This window comes from Mus caroli, unplaced genomic scaffold (genome assembly GCF_978045245.1).
Source record: "Mus caroli unplaced genomic scaffold, Mus_caroli_1 scaffold_3, whole genome shotgun sequence".
Lineage (NCBI taxonomy): Eukaryota > Metazoa > Chordata > Mammalia > Rodentia > Muridae > Mus > Mus caroli.
This window is the reverse complement of record NW_028227258.1, coordinates 69,094,402-69,109,401: the sequence shown is the minus strand read 5'-3', so window position 1 is coordinate 69,109,401 and position 15,000 is coordinate 69,094,402. Positions and strand designations below refer to the sequence as shown.

Genomic DNA, 15,000 nt, shown 5'->3' with positions numbered 1-15,000 from the left:
GGATATACCAGGAAAAAAAACCACAAGGCATGTGTCTAAGTAACACCTCCTCTGGTTGTGAAAGCAGAAGCATACCCAGGTGACATCAGCAACTGCACAGGATAAAAGAGCTCCTGTCCTTGGATCTTCTGCCAAAGCATCCTCAGACCTGGACTTCTGTCTCCTTTGAATCTAGTGAGTATCCACCGGGGTGGGCCTTGGAAGGAGAAGTGGGAAGGGAACATTAAGATCACAGTAGTAGAGAGAAAAAAAATTCTTCCATAGAAATCCAAATATGCCCCAGTACAGGGGAACGCCAGAGCCAAAAAGTGGGAATGGGTGGGTAGAGGAGTGGGGGGGGGAGGGTATGGGGGACTTTTGGGATAGCGTTGGAAATGTAATTGAGGAAAATAAATAATTAAAAAAATATATCTAAAAAAAAAAAAAAAAAAAAAACAAGAAATCCAGACATAAGTGTAATAGGGGAAAAATCAATTTATAGCATTCAATTTAAAAACAATGAGTTTACAGTATTTAAACAGGCAGAATGAAAGTGGTTGACAAGAATTCTACAATCTACAAAAGTCACAGGCTCAGCATCCACAACCTACACCTCATGCCCTTCCCATTCAGGAATGCACATGTACCCTATGACACCGGTTCTCCAAATTCGTTTTTTTCCCCCAAATATATGCACCTGCCTGGTATTCTTCAAAGATACAAAAAACCAGATTACCAGACAGACTCAGCCTGTACTTCTAGTGCATAGGTAGCCAATAGAAGGGGAGGTACCTGGTACTATGCAGTGAATTCTATTCACATCAGCTCTCCCCAGTTCTTGAAGCAGTAGAAAGAAAATACCAGAGATGAGGATACTACTCCGTAGATTACAAACATTGTTTTCTTTCCTTAAACAGACCAACTGACTCCTGCCAAGATGTCCTGCCAGCAGAGCCAGAAGCAGTGCCAGCCTCCTCCCAAGTGCCCCTCCCCAAAGTGCTCCCCAAAGTGCCCCAGGAAGAGCACAGCACAGTGTCTGCCTGCAGCCTCTTCCTGCTGTGCTACAAGCTCTGGGGGCTGCAATGTTCCCAGCTCTGAGGGAGGCTGCTGCCTGAGCCACCACAGGCACAGGTCCCACAGATGCAGGCGCAGGAGCTCCAGTTCCTGTGACCGTGGCAGTGGTCAGCAGTCTGGGGGCTCAGGCTGTGGCCACAGTTCTGGGGGCTGCTGCTGACCTGGAGCATGATGTGGAGACAAGACAGTCTGGAGGAATCAGCATCCCAGGGGTCAAGAAAAGCCCAGCTAGTCTTGTTTGGTCTGATCCTGGACACCCTTCTCTGACTGTCTGATGTTCACAGCCCTTGTTCCCACCCTTCCTGTGGAATGCCCATGCCCATCCTTGGTTCTGACTAGAATAAAGATTCTATCCCCACCATACTGGTGTGTCACTGTCATTGTTCCCTGTCTCTCCACAGGTGGCAGATATGCGCTTCTCCCCTCTAACTCTCAATTCCAGCACTACATAATCCAGAGGGGGGAGGAACCATAGCTCTACACAGGAGAAGTTTAGAATTCTGTCAGACATGTTAATGTTCACTTGGGTTGAAGCAGCAGGGGAAATGTAATGAACAGATTCAGAAAGACAATATCTGCATCTCTCAAATGTGAGGATACTTTTAATGTTTGTGTGTATGTTTTCTAAACAAAAGGGTATAGTAGGTTTAGACTATTAAATTAGATTGATATCATGAAATAAGAACAAGACTTGGTAGAATGGGGGGAAACAAAAGGAGAAATAACATGAAAGTGGAGAGGAAAGTAGGGAGAGGAGGGGGAGGAGAAGAGCAGGTGTCAGGGAGAGGAAGAAAAAGGACAAGATTTTGTTGATTTTTACATAATTAAACTTAAACCTTTGTATGCTAATATAAATTATTAATGAAAATAATTTTGTGCTTATGATGTTGTTCACATTTTGTGGGTAGAAGCCAGGGATACCCCTAAGCATCCTGCAAGTCACAGGCTAGACTCTACAGCAAGGACTCACCATTCCAAGACACCAGTAACACAAAGACTGAAAACTTACAAATCAGGAAAGAAGTAAAGAACGAAGGTATAGGAAGTAGAGACACAACAAAACTGTACCAGAGAGGTCAGGTGAGGATATTAAGTTAAAACAGAGTAAGTCAAGAGAGCAGACAGAGCTGATGATTTAGTAAGTGAGACAGTAACAGGTGTGAATACCAAGCAGTTAGAAAAAGGGAGGAGGGGAACAGAGAAATGCTGGTCAGATTATGGATTTATTTAACTGTCTGGTCAATAGTTCCCTAGAGCCTCTCTTAGAGGAACTCCTCAGAGATAGACTCTCAATTCTGTAAGTAACCTGTAAAGTCATTTCTCTGAAAGACCACACATCTTACAGTGAAGAAATCTGCTTTGACCCAGGACCCAGAATGCACAGCTTATAAATCCCTGCTCTTGGCCACTTGGCACTTGACTCTCCCTTGAGATTTTTTCAAGAGCTCTGCAGAAACAATGATCATTTATTTAGTCTCTATCAAATTAATTTTTCTTATCTTTAAAATTTTATATTGATAACTAATATCCTAATATATGACTCAAGATCCCCATTTAATAATTGGCTTTCACATTTGGAACCTAGAATGTTGGTTCCTTCACTTGTCTCGTCCATCTGCCAGACTCCAAAAATTATTACTGTGAAAGAGCAGTCCACCAAACCCAGGAAAATATAGAGGTTTTTCTAATTTAAAAACCAAGGCTGGAAAATATCTGATTATTTCCATTCTAAGATCCAAGGACTTGGGGATTTTTTTAAAAAATTTTAATGTAATGAAAAAACTAATTCCCCAAGAATGGCATGAGATACCTTGGCCAGGTACTTTTGGGACCCACTCTCTAGAACAAGCCAACTCCCTAAATTGGGACCCTCAGCTGCCATGATTAAATCTATGACAACAAGATTCTCATGACTCACTACTGGAAAAACTGTTAGGTTTCCCTTCATCTTGTGCCAGAATGCTGTCACATCATTGATAAAATATGACCACAAGCAGTTAAGAATGATAAGTTAGGCAGGGATCTGCAACAACGTATATATTGTCTTGCTGTGTGGACCAAGAACCAAGAACCCAGAACAAGTGAACACCCAGAACCACCAGAAAGTGGAAAATGAATACCAATGTATGGATTAATGGCTCTGACTCATGTTCCATAATTCTGGTTAAGAATCAGAAGGAAATGTATCTCTAGTGTTAAGAGGAAGATTTAACAAAGCTAATTTAAATGCACCTTGCATGGTGTGAATACATTATATCAATAGCTCTGTCATGTGTACACAAATCACTGTCACATTTGTTTGCTATTGATCAGAAGATTCCTTCTCTGTATCCCAACCCAAATGAGTTAGCAGCTCCTATGACCTAGGTCTGAAGCTTAGAGATATGCAAATTGTCAGAATCACAATTCATTGAGGATATGTTGTTTGGGACATGATCTGACATATGAACTAAGTTGTGCTTTCACCACACAGTAGCTTTGTCTCTCCCGGAATCCCCGTACCTTCAGACAGTCATCATCCATACACATCAGGATACAAAGCCAGGAATACTGGGCTCCTGAATCAGCGTTTGTACTGAGAGTAGTAGTCTGCTATTACTATACATAAAATTTTGCTCTCAGATATGAGTTCTATGTGCACTGTCTGCTCTCTAGGGACCTCTCTACTCTGGGTTTCATTCATTACTCTCAGTGCCCCAGAACAGGCTACCCTCCCCCTTTTTGGTAGGGTGGAGTTTCCCATCCCACTCTTCCTTCTGACTTCCCAACACTGTCATCTCTGACAGGCTACTGACCTCATCTCAGGCACTCCCAAGTGACATTAAATGACAACATCCCAACACATGAGGCAACAAAAAAACTTATACCTGTGAACTCTTACCTAAACCTGATTACTCCTCAGGTGTTCATCTGTGATCTTGTCACTTGATGCAGTGACTTATTTACCTGACTGTCTGTCCCGTTACACAGCAAGTTATACAGCCAGGACTGTGACATATGCATTTGTGTTTAGATGTGTTTATCACCTCATGGATTAAACATCTATCACAGGAATCTGTTATGTAATATCAGTTTGATTTCTGTTTAAATATAGAACACTACATGAATTTGCATGTCATCCATGCATGAGGCCTATTGGTAATCTTCTCTGTATCATTCCAATTTTAGCATATGTGTTGCCAAAGGCAAGCGTTATTTTTAAACACCTAAGGAAAATCATGGCCAGAAAGATGCCACAACAGTTTAAGAGCATGAGCTGCTCTTCTGGATGATTCAGGCTTGGTTTTCAGCATCCACAAGGTGCATCACAATTATCTGTAGATAGAGATCCAGGGGATTTGACATTCCCTTTTTGGCTCCATGTACACTACACATATGTAGTAAACAGACACACATGTGTACAAGTGAAACTACAATACACATAAAAATTAAACGAAAAAAAAAGGATTAGAAAGTAGTTTTAAAAGAAAGAGAAAGAGAGCAGGAAGGAAGAAGACCTCAGTGAGGGTAAGAAGCAAATACTATGAAGGCTTAAATCACTCCTTAAGGAACCTTTATGCTTCTTTCTCCTTTTTCTTCTTCCAGTAGACTTTGCGTCTATGAACTAGAAACATAGGATCTGGTGATAAGGTCTGTGGTCTTGGACTCTGACTCCTGAATCTTTCAGAGTTCTAAACATCAGTCACTAAGCCGCCCTAGTGGCAGCTCCAAGCAAAAGTACTTCAGTCTCTGTGTATTGAAAATATATGAGGAGTTGTAGGTAAGAGTTTTATGGGAGAAAGGCAAGAGTGGTGATGTGAAGGCAGCCAGCTCCTGACTGGCTGGAGACTACTACAAAGTGAGATTTTTGTCTGTGAGCTAGAGGACAGTAGACACAGAAAATCCCATTCTACAACTCTGGTTCTTTTTCTTCCTTTCATGTGATTTGTTGGGGAAAAAAGAAAAAGAAAAAGTTTCCTCACTTCAGATATGGACACCAATAACGGATCAAAGAAATGATTCTCCCAAAGTTCACCTTTGTAAGTTAGTATTTATTGGGCTTAAAGGGCAGATGGATCATCACAATGCCCACCCAGCATAGGTGATCCCTCACGAAAGCTGTTGAAGCTCCTTGTGTGACTTGCAGGCAGCTCCAATGGCTGTAAAGTTTCATTCCCAGCAATCATTACTCCATATGTAAATCTTAGAGAGGGGATTTGTGAATCCTTAAGTTCCAAGAGTACCTTGGGCCCTTGTCAGTTATTTAGTTCCTGAATTTTGTGCCCCAGAAAGAGCTATAAAATAGTACTTGGGTGTTTGGCCTGAATGTATGTGTCCTCAATCTTGCATGTGTGATGTCCACAGAGTCCAGAAAAGGGTATCATATAATATGGAACAAGATTTAGAAGCTGTTGAGAGCAACCATGTGGGTGCAGGGAAAAACTCAAGTATACTTAAAGAGCAGCCAAAACTCTTAACCACTGTACCATCTCTCCAGCTCTCCTTTCAGGAAGAATTTTTAATAAATTACTTAGAGAAGTTTTAAAAATGAGTTAAGGAAAAAAGACCAGAACAAGTGACTCTTGTTCTTGAATCACTTTATTTACATGTGTCTTGTCTTGTCAAGTGTCTTAATAGGGATTTGGGAATGCAGGTGACGGTGGTATGGATATACTTCTGATAGTAGTAGAGGGGTTACAAAATTAGTGACAATAATGTTACCCTTTGAATATCCCAAGTCTATCAAACTGCACACTTTACAAAGGTGGGTTTTCTGACATGTAATGAGAATTATATTTTATAGTATCCATCTCACTTCCAGGTTTGTCTAAGTGTGACTCAAATCAGTGTCATTATGGTAACAAGAATTTGCAATTAGTTCTACCCGATTGGGAGGCAAGAGTCACCAATGACTTAGAAGTAATATGATCTGAACAGAATCAACCAAGGAGGTAAGCCTGAAAGGATACAGGCCTCTATCATAGAGCCTGTGGGCATCAGTTAAGTCCAGAACTCCTCATAAGCCATCCTTCTTGACCAGATGCTGCCTTGTATGGGTAACAGGATGCCCATTCTTCCTCAGATGGCACTTTTCCCATCTGGAACCCTGCAATGCAGTTCTTATACCCTTTGCTTTTCCAGGGAAGGACAGTTTCTTCTCCAGGATATAAGACTCCATAGGCAGGTAGGGATGGAGGATCTATAAGTACACTGGAAGATGGCTTGCATATCATGTACAGATTCCTTGATGTGAAACTTGCCAAAAGAATGACAGGGGATACTTTAAAAATACGGTCCCTAATAAAGTAAGATTTTACCCGCCTAATCAAAACTGGTGTCTGTCTTGCTTCTGAAGAATTACAAAATAAATGAAATCAGTGTTTGACTTCTGCCAAGAATCTGAGGCTCCAGGATTTTTGCAGCACAAGTGAGAGAACTGTGAGTCCCAGCGCTAGACAACAAAATGCTTATTCTCTTGCTGTTTGTCCTATATAAACTCCTCTTGGTTCCCAAATGCATTCACAGTGCAGTCCATGCTGCCTGACTCATAAGGCATGCTCTGTCAAATGTGTTTAACTTAAAACATAGAGAGCTGAATGGGTTATGGGAGAGGAACTTCCAGTAAGAAGGACATGTAAAACTTTTAAAAATCTGGAGACTTTCAAGAAAATGGGGATTGCTCAAGACAGTCAGATACAGAAAGCTGGGATCTTTCATAGCAATTTCAAGCTGCAGTAACAGATGGCATCAAAACAGCCAAGATGTATTTCTTACAACATTCTTATAATTCACATATTCCCCTGGGGTTGACTCTTCTAATACTATAAAATTAAGGGTTAGAGTTTCCACATGAGTTTGAGGGGAAGCAAATATTGGTTCTACTACAGGAACTCAAGCCAAACATATATCCTATGGAAAAAGATGCAAGGTTCTGTCACACCAGGATCTTAGACTAGAAACCAGACAGACATTTGTTTGTAGCCCAGAATTCCATAAAAGTAACTGCAAATTATAATATGCCCTTCCTCTAATGGTGCATTTACCAAGACCTTGCACCATCAGTAAATCAAAGGAATGAGAAGCTAAGTATTGCCCATTCTATATCCATCCACAGTATTGTCCTGTGGTAGGCCAGGTGTATACCTATTCCCCTTCTCTGTGAGCACCTTCTCCTGGCAGGATAAGGTTTATTGGCATCAAACAATGCTAGTGAAATGACTATTGAGAGAGAAACTGTGAATGGAAGTTCTTCACTCTCCAATTAGCACACTGAGCTGTTCTTTCCTTTAATAAGGGTACAGATTACTGCACATGTCTCTGAAGGAAAAGGTAATTACATTGATGCCAAAGAAGAGAACTTCAGATAGGAGACAGAGAGAGACAGAGACAGAGACAGAGACAGAGACAGAGACAGAGAGACAGAGACAGAGACAGACAGAGAGAGACAGAGAGAGACAGAGAGAGACAGAGAGAGACAGAGAGAGAGGTGGGGAGGGAGAGAGAATGTATTAAGAAATATTTTTTCTCTAACAGCAAGCAGACATTTCCTCTCTGATAGTCACAGGAGAATAAGATAATGTGAAAATATTACATGTAGGACATCACACATATAATCCTCTATGTTTTATAAAGGGTTATAACCAGTCATAAACAATCCATTTTATTTTACCAAAAAATCCCATGTTACATAAATTAAAATATAGTAAACAAATTATTAAATTTTGATCATGCTCTTTTTTATTTGGTTTTGTGTGGGAGAATGTGCATATATAACTTTGTGCCACATATGTGTATTGTCCCCTTGGATGTCAGAGTAGCTGGAGTTGCAAACACTTCTGAATATCCATGTGGTTGTGGGAACTAAACCTAAGTTGTCAGCAAGAGGTACAAGTACTCTTAACTGAGAGCCATCTCCACAGCCCTGTAGGATGGGGTTTTTGTGGCTATTTTTTCATTAAAATGTAAGTAACAAATGGTAAACGCAAGAAAAGCGTGCAAGTTGGATTTAAGTAGATCAGTCTGATATATTATACATTCTACGGAGATGTTCTCAACAAGTAACCATCAACTGGGCACAAAATCCCTCTTTGCGAAAAACGCTACAATGAGCTTTCTCAGTTCCATTGTTCTACCTAGGGATTTCTATCATCTAGACAAGGTCTTGGATCTACTTTGACAGTTTTTACCTACTCTTCTCATTGTCAGAGTTTAAGAGTACAGTCACTGGCTACAACCAGATATGCCAGAATATTCTGGATTACATATAAGGTGAAGCAATGTTCAAACCAAATAACATACACTAAAACCTCATGGCATAGCATATAGGTGGATTACACCATTTTTCATGTGATAAATGACTCTGTGTTTACATCTGTATTTTCATCTCTTTCCTCATATATCATAATTTACCCAAGAATAAGAAAATACCACTATAACCTATGTTATGGCTACCCAGCAAAGTCACAGGTACAGAGATTGTGCTTAAGAATATAAACAGACTAAGTATGGTAATGTTGGCAGAAGAACAGCCTTACCTTATATCCTTACTAGGCAGGCCTGAGTGCAAAGTCACATTTTCCAGGTTCCATGCTGGTGGTAATTGTAGTAGGAACTCAGAAAGATGATGAATGGATGATCCTGGCTCTGTCAACTCCCCTGTTGTGAAAGAACAGCATGCTTGGGCTGTGCATCACACACCTGTCAAGGATAAAAGAGCTGCTGCCCTGGACCATTCAGCCACAGCCTCTTCAGCACAGCCTCCTTCTCCTGCCTTTGCTGTATCTGGTGAGTACCTAACTAGGGACATGACCTCAGCTAAGACCCTGTGTAAGGATGACAAGCTGGACTTGACTGGGCCTAAAGGAACTCAGCTAAAACCATGTGGAGATTAGAAACTGGAATTGATTGGGCTCAAAGAAGCAGAAGTGTCTACAAGAGACCACAGGAATTTGACCAAGAGATGGGGACCAAGAGAGATGGAGGAGAACACAGAGAGGAGCCTTTGTGTGTACCTCAGGAGCTGTGACAAACCAGAGTCCTGGATCACAGCACTCTGATGGGGGTCTGTATCAGCCCAGAGTTTTCTCCAAGAGTCGTTTTCTCATTACCTATACTAGCTACAGTTCAGCAGAGAGCTAATTAGATATATCCACATCCCCTCCTGCAAGCAGGGAAAATGCAAGACAGTGCCTTGCCAGACATTGAGATCAGTTACTCTTTGCCTTTCTAAAGTTCATTGTTCTGAGGGCACTTACTGGGGATGCATGCTGAACTTTCTGATCATCTAAAGAATGCTATATTCAAATTGATGTGTGCCTCTATGTCTCTGTTTATTTCATACTAATCTTGACTATGAAAGTCAGATAGGTCCGGAAGGCAGGCATTTGACAGACTAAGTCAGTAGACACTCATCAGAAGCTTCTCCCTATAATGTTTCTATCCTACTCTTCTAGGTCCAGTTCCTGCCAAGATGTCCTGCCAGCAGAGCCAGAAGCAGTGCCAGCCTCCTCCCAAGTGCCCCTCCCCAAAGTGCTCCCCAAAGTGCCCCCCAAAGAGCACAACACAGTGCCTGCCTGCAGCCTCTTCCTGCTGTGCTACAAGCTCTGGAGGCTGCAGTGTCCCCAGCTCTGAAGGAGGCTGCTGCCTAAGCCACCACAGGCGCAGGTCCCACAGATGCAGGCGCAGGAGCTCCAGTTCCTGTGACCGTGGCAGTGGTCAGCAGTCTGGGGGTTCAGGCTGTGGTCACAGCTCTGGGGGCTGCTGCTGACCTGGAACATGATGCTGAGACAAGACAGTCTGGAGGAAACAACATCCCAGGGGTCAAGGAAAACCCAGCTAGTCTTGTTTTGTCTGATCCTGGAGAGTCTTCTCTGCCTGTCTGATGCTCACTGCCCTTATTCCCTTCCTTCTTGTGGAATGCATGTGCTCATCCTTTGTTTTGACTAGAATAAAGGTTCTATCCCCACCACACTAGTGTGTCACTGTCATTTTTCCCTGTCCCTCCACAGGTGGCAGATATGTGCCCTTCCCCTCTAACCCACAAATACAGCAATACATAATCCACAAAATGAAAAAACAATCATAGCTCTACACAGGAAGAGTGGAGGGGTCTATCAGACATGTTAATGTTCACTCGGGCTTAAAAAGCAGAGGAGGAAATGGGCAGGACTGGAGTCTCTAACAAGGAATGGTATGTCCTATGACATGTAAACTGTATATTCATCTCAAAGTAGAACCCTAAGACTACCTTGCTGAGCTACTGTCTGCTTTGATGAGTGATTTCTAGCATCTAATTAGTAACACTGACTTTGCAGTTAGGTAAGTATTCAAGTAGAGTAGCCAGGTCTTTTTAAGTAGGGATGTTGTGGTTTTCTGTGGAGTGTCTAAAAACAGCCAGAGACAATTTTCTCCAATAAAATAAGCTTGGAGTCAGGAAAATGCAAATTAAAAACCACCATTAGTTTCCCTCTCACAAATCTTGGCTGCGATAAAGAAAATAGATGATAACATATCAAACCGGTTGTAGGGAAGAGTAACTGTGGTGGAAATAGAAATGATGAAGGCACTGTACAAGTCAGAATGTAAGTTCCTCAACAATCAAAACCAAAACTACCATGTAACTCAGCCATATTTTTCTCTACACGGACACAGAAGAAATCCTATCCAACCACAGAGATGCTTATACATCCATGTTTATTGCTTATCCATTTACATTAGCAAGGAAATGGAGTCAGCCTAGGTGCCCATAAAGAGAAGAGTGAATAATTTAAAAATGTAACATGTTTCACAGTGGAATTTTACTTACCTGTAAAGAAGATTGAAATTGTGAAATCTGCTAGAAAAAATGAATCTATAATATATCATATGAAGTGAGGTCACCCAGACTCAAAAAGACAAAATCTGCATCTCTCTTATATGAAGATAGTTTTGATGTTTGTGTGTATGTTTTTGAAAGAAAGGAGTGTGTGATAGGTTTAAACTGAAAACCTAGATCAAGATCATGAAATAAGAACAAGACCTGTTAAGGAGGAAGGGCAACAAAAGGAGACACAACATGAACGTGGAAAGGAAAGTAGGGAGTTGAGAGGGGCAAGAGCAGAGCACGTGTCAGGGAGAGGAAGAAAGAGAATGAGATTTTGTTGGGCTTTTTAAAATATAATTAAACATAAACCTTTGTGTTCTAATACAAACTTTAACTAAGATAATATTGTGCTTATGATGAATGTTGTTTGCATTTTATGAGTAGAACCCAGAATAGCCCTAAACATCCTACAAGTCACAGGCTAGCACTTGACAATATTCAAGGAATATCCATTCCAAGATACCAGTAACACAAAGACTGAAAACTTACAAATCAGGAAAGAAGTAAAGAACGATGGTATAGGAAGTACAAACACAACAAAACTCTAGCAGAGAGGTCAGGTGAGGAAATGAAATTAAACAGAGTTAGTCAGGAGAGCAGACAGAGCTGATGATTTAGAAAGTGAGACAGTAACAAGTATGAATAGCAAGCAGTTAGAAAAAGGGAGGAGGGGAACAGAGAAATGCTGGTCAGATTATGGATTTATTTAACTGTCTGGTCAATAGTTCCTTAGAGCTTCTTGTGTGAGGAACTCCTAAGAGACTCTCAGCTCTGTGAGTAACCTGTAAGGTCATTTCTCTGAAAGGCCACACATCTTATAGTGGGGAAACTGCTTTGTCCCAGGACCCAGAAGGCACAGCTTATAAATCAATGCTCTTGGCCACTTGGCACTTGACCCTCACTTGAGATTTCTAAAGAGCTCTGCAGAAACAATGATCTTTTATTTAGCCTCTGTCAAGTTGATTTTTATTCTTATCTTTAAATTTTTGTATTTAGAACTGGTATCCTAATATATGACACAAACCCGTCCTTAATGATCTCGCTCTCACATTTGGAACTTAGAATGTTGGATCCTTCACTTGTTTCATCCATTTGCCAGACTCTAAAACTTACTACTGTGAAAGAGCAGTCCACCAAACCCAGGAAACTATAGAGGTTTATCAAATATTAAAACCAAGGCTGGAAATTTTCTGATTACTTCCATTCCAAGATCCAAGAACTTGGGGTGGGTTTTTTTTTAATCTTTATAATTTAATGAAGAAAATACTTCTCAAAGAATGGTATGAGATAATCTGGCCAGGTACTTTTGGGACCCACTCTCTAGAACAACCCAACTTCCTAAAGTGCCATGATTAAATCTATGACAAGATTCTCACGACTCAATACTGGAAAAAGTGTTGGGTTTCCCTTCATCCTGGGCCAGAATGCTGTCAAGTCAATGATAAAATATGACCACAAGCAGTTCACAACTGTAGGTCAAGCTGGGAGCTGCGACCACATATATATTGTCCTGCTGTGAACGGAAAACCATAAACCCAGAACCAGTGAACACCCAGGACCTCCAGAAAGCAGAAACTGAAAACTACTGTGTGTATTCGTGACTGTAATTCATGTTCTATGTGTCTGATTAAGGATCGGAAGGAAATGTATCCCTAATGTTAAGAGGAAAATTTAACCAAGCTGATATAAATGCACTTTTGCATGCTGTGACTACATTTATGTCAACAGCACTGGCGTGTGTACAAAAATCACTGCTTCATTTATTTGCTATTAATCAGCTGATCTCCTTTCTGTATCCTAACCCAAATGAGTTAGCGCCTTCTGTGACCTATGTGTGAAGCTTGGAGAAATACAAAAAGGTAGAATCACAAGTTGTTTAGGAGATGTTGATTAGGTCTTTATATAATATCTGAACTACTTTGTACTTTTCACCACACAGTAGCATTGTCTATCCCAGAACACCCATACCTTAAGACAGTCATCACCCATAGAGATCAAGATTTTAAGTCAGGGACACTGGGCTCCTCGTTGAGTATTTTTACTGAGAGAATTATTCTCCTCTTATGATACATGAAACTTTACTTTCAGATATGAGTTATGTGTGGAGAGTCAGCTCTCTAGAGACCTCACTCCTTCTGGGTTTCATGTATTACTCTCAGGGCCCCAGAAACAGCTACCCTCCTCCTCCCCACCCCAACCCCACACCTTTGGTGGGGTGGAGTTCCTCATCCCACTGTTTCTTCTGCATTTCAAACACTGTCATCTCTGACAGGCTACTGACCTCATCTCAGGCACTCCCAAGTGACATTAAATGACAACATCCCATCACATGAGGCAACAAAATACTGATACCTGTGAACTCTTACCTAAACCTGATTACTCCTCAGGTGTTCATCTGTGATCTTGTCACTTGATGCAGTGACTTATTTACCTGACTGTCCCGTTACACAGCAAGTTATACAGACAGGACTGCACCATACCCATTTTTTGTTAGATGTGTTTATCACCTCATGGGTTAAACATCTATCACAGTAATCTGTTGTGTAATATCAGTTTGATTTCTGTTTAAATATAGAACACTACATGAATTTGCATGTCATCCTTGCATGGGGCCTGTTGGTAATCTTTTCTGTATCATTCCAATTTTAGCATATGTGCTTCTAAAAGCAAGCATTATTTTTTAAATGAATAAAGAAATCAGGGCCAGAAAGATGCCACAACAGTTTAAGACCACCAGCTGCTCTTCCAGATGATCCAGGTTTGGATTCCAGCATCCACATGGTGCATCACAATTATCTGTAGATAAAGTTCCAGGGCATTTGACATTCCCTTTTTGCCTCCATGTACACTGTACACATGTGGTAAATAGACAAACATGTGTACAAGTGAAACTACAATACACATAAAAAATTTAAAGATAAAAAGACAAGGAAAAAGTAGTTTTAAAAGAAACAGGGGGCTATCAAGATGGTTCAGTGGTTAAGAGCACCGACTGCTCTTCCGAAGGTCCTGAGTTCAAATTCCAGCAACCACATGGTGGCTCACAACCATCTGTAATGTGATCTGACACCCTCTTCTGGAGTGTCTGAAGACAGCTACAGTGTACTTACATATAATAAATAAATAAATCTTTTTGAAAGAAAGAAAGAGAGAGAGAGAGAGAGAGAGAGAGAGAGAACAGGAAGAAAAAAGCCCTCAGTGAGGGTAAGAAGCAAATACTTGGAAGGCTTTAAAGCACTTCTCAGGGAACTTTTATGCTTATTTCTCCTTTCCCTTCTTCAAATAGACATTGAGTATATGAACAAGAAACATGGGATCTGGTGATAATCTCTGTGGTCCTGGACTCTGACTCCTGAATCTTTCCCCAAGATGTTCATGTAGATACTCAAAGTGCTAAGCATCAGTCACTAAGGTGCCCTAGTGGCAGCTCCAGGCAAAAGTTCTTGGGTCTCTGGATGTTGCAAACATGTGAGGAGTTGTAGGTAAGAGTTTTATTGTAGAAGGGCAGGAGTGGTGATGGGAAGGCCTCCACCTCCTGACTGGCTGGAGACTAGTGCCAGGGAAGATTTTGTCTGTGAATTAGAGGACAAAACACCCAGGAAATCCCATTCTATAACTGTGGCTCTTTCTCTTCCTTTCATGTGATTTGTTGGGGAAAAAAAAGAAAAAGAAAGAGGTTCCTCACTTCAGATATGGACACCAATAGCCAATTAATGAAATAATTCTCCCAAAGTTTAGCTTTGCAAACTAATATTTATTGGGCTTAAAGGGCAGATGGATCATCACAATGCCCACCCAGCATTGGTGATGACTCATGAAAGCTGAATATTCTAAGCTCCTTGTGTGACTTTCAGGCAGCTCCAATGGCTGCAAAGTCTCATTCCCAGCAAACATCACTACATATATAAATCTTGGAGAGGGGTTTTGTAAATTCTGGAAGTTTCAAGAATTTCTGGCACCTTGTATGGTGTTTATTTCCTGGGTTTTGAGCCTCAGAAAGAGCTGTGAAATAGTATGTGTTCATGATATTGAGAGGTACACAGGTTTTTTGTTTGGTTTAATTAGCTTTGTTTGTTTGTTTGTTTGTTTCCCTAGTGCCTACCCTG

At 41.0% G+C, this 15,000-nt stretch overlaps 2 protein-coding genes and 2 non-coding genes across 4 annotated transcripts; 2 read left to right on the top strand and 2 right to left on the bottom strand.

The window, feature by feature from the left end:
• The first annotated feature begins 916 nt into the window (after positions 1-916).
• On the top strand, positions 917-1,213 carry LOC110292006 (late cornified envelope protein 3B-like). The gene has a single exon (XM_021159173.2). The coding sequence runs from the start codon at positions 917-919 to the stop codon at positions 1,211-1,213; it is 297 nt and encodes a 98-aa protein (XP_021014832.1).
• A 2,924-nt stretch (positions 1,214-4,137) lies between these two features.
• On the bottom strand, positions 4,138-4,244 carry LOC115030692 (U6 spliceosomal RNA). Its single transcript, XR_003836294.1, has one exon. It is a non-coding gene; the product is annotated as a U6 spliceosomal RNA (small nuclear RNA).
• Positions 4,245-9,502: 5,258 nt separating this feature from the next.
• On the top strand, positions 9,503-9,799 carry LOC147005583 (late cornified envelope protein 3A-like). The gene has a single exon (XM_085835313.1). It carries the CDS (start codon positions 9,503-9,505, stop codon positions 9,797-9,799), a length of 297 nt encoding a protein of 98 aa, XP_085691439.1.
• Positions 9,800-13,459: 3,660 nt separating this feature from the next.
• Positions 13,460-13,564, bottom strand: LOC115030681 (U6 spliceosomal RNA). Its single transcript, XR_003836286.1, has one exon. It is a non-coding gene; the product is annotated as a U6 spliceosomal RNA (small nuclear RNA).
• Positions 13,565-15,000: the final 1,436 nt, after the last annotated feature.

Coding starts and splice junctions, on each gene's coding strand:
- LOC110292006 (XM_021159173.2), top strand. CDS start 917: ATGTCCTGCCAGCAGAGCCAGAAGCAGTGCCAGCCTCCTCCCAAGTGC.
- LOC147005583 (XM_085835313.1), top strand. CDS start 9,503: ATGTCCTGCCAGCAGAGCCAGAAGCAGTGCCAGCCTCCTCCCAAGTGC.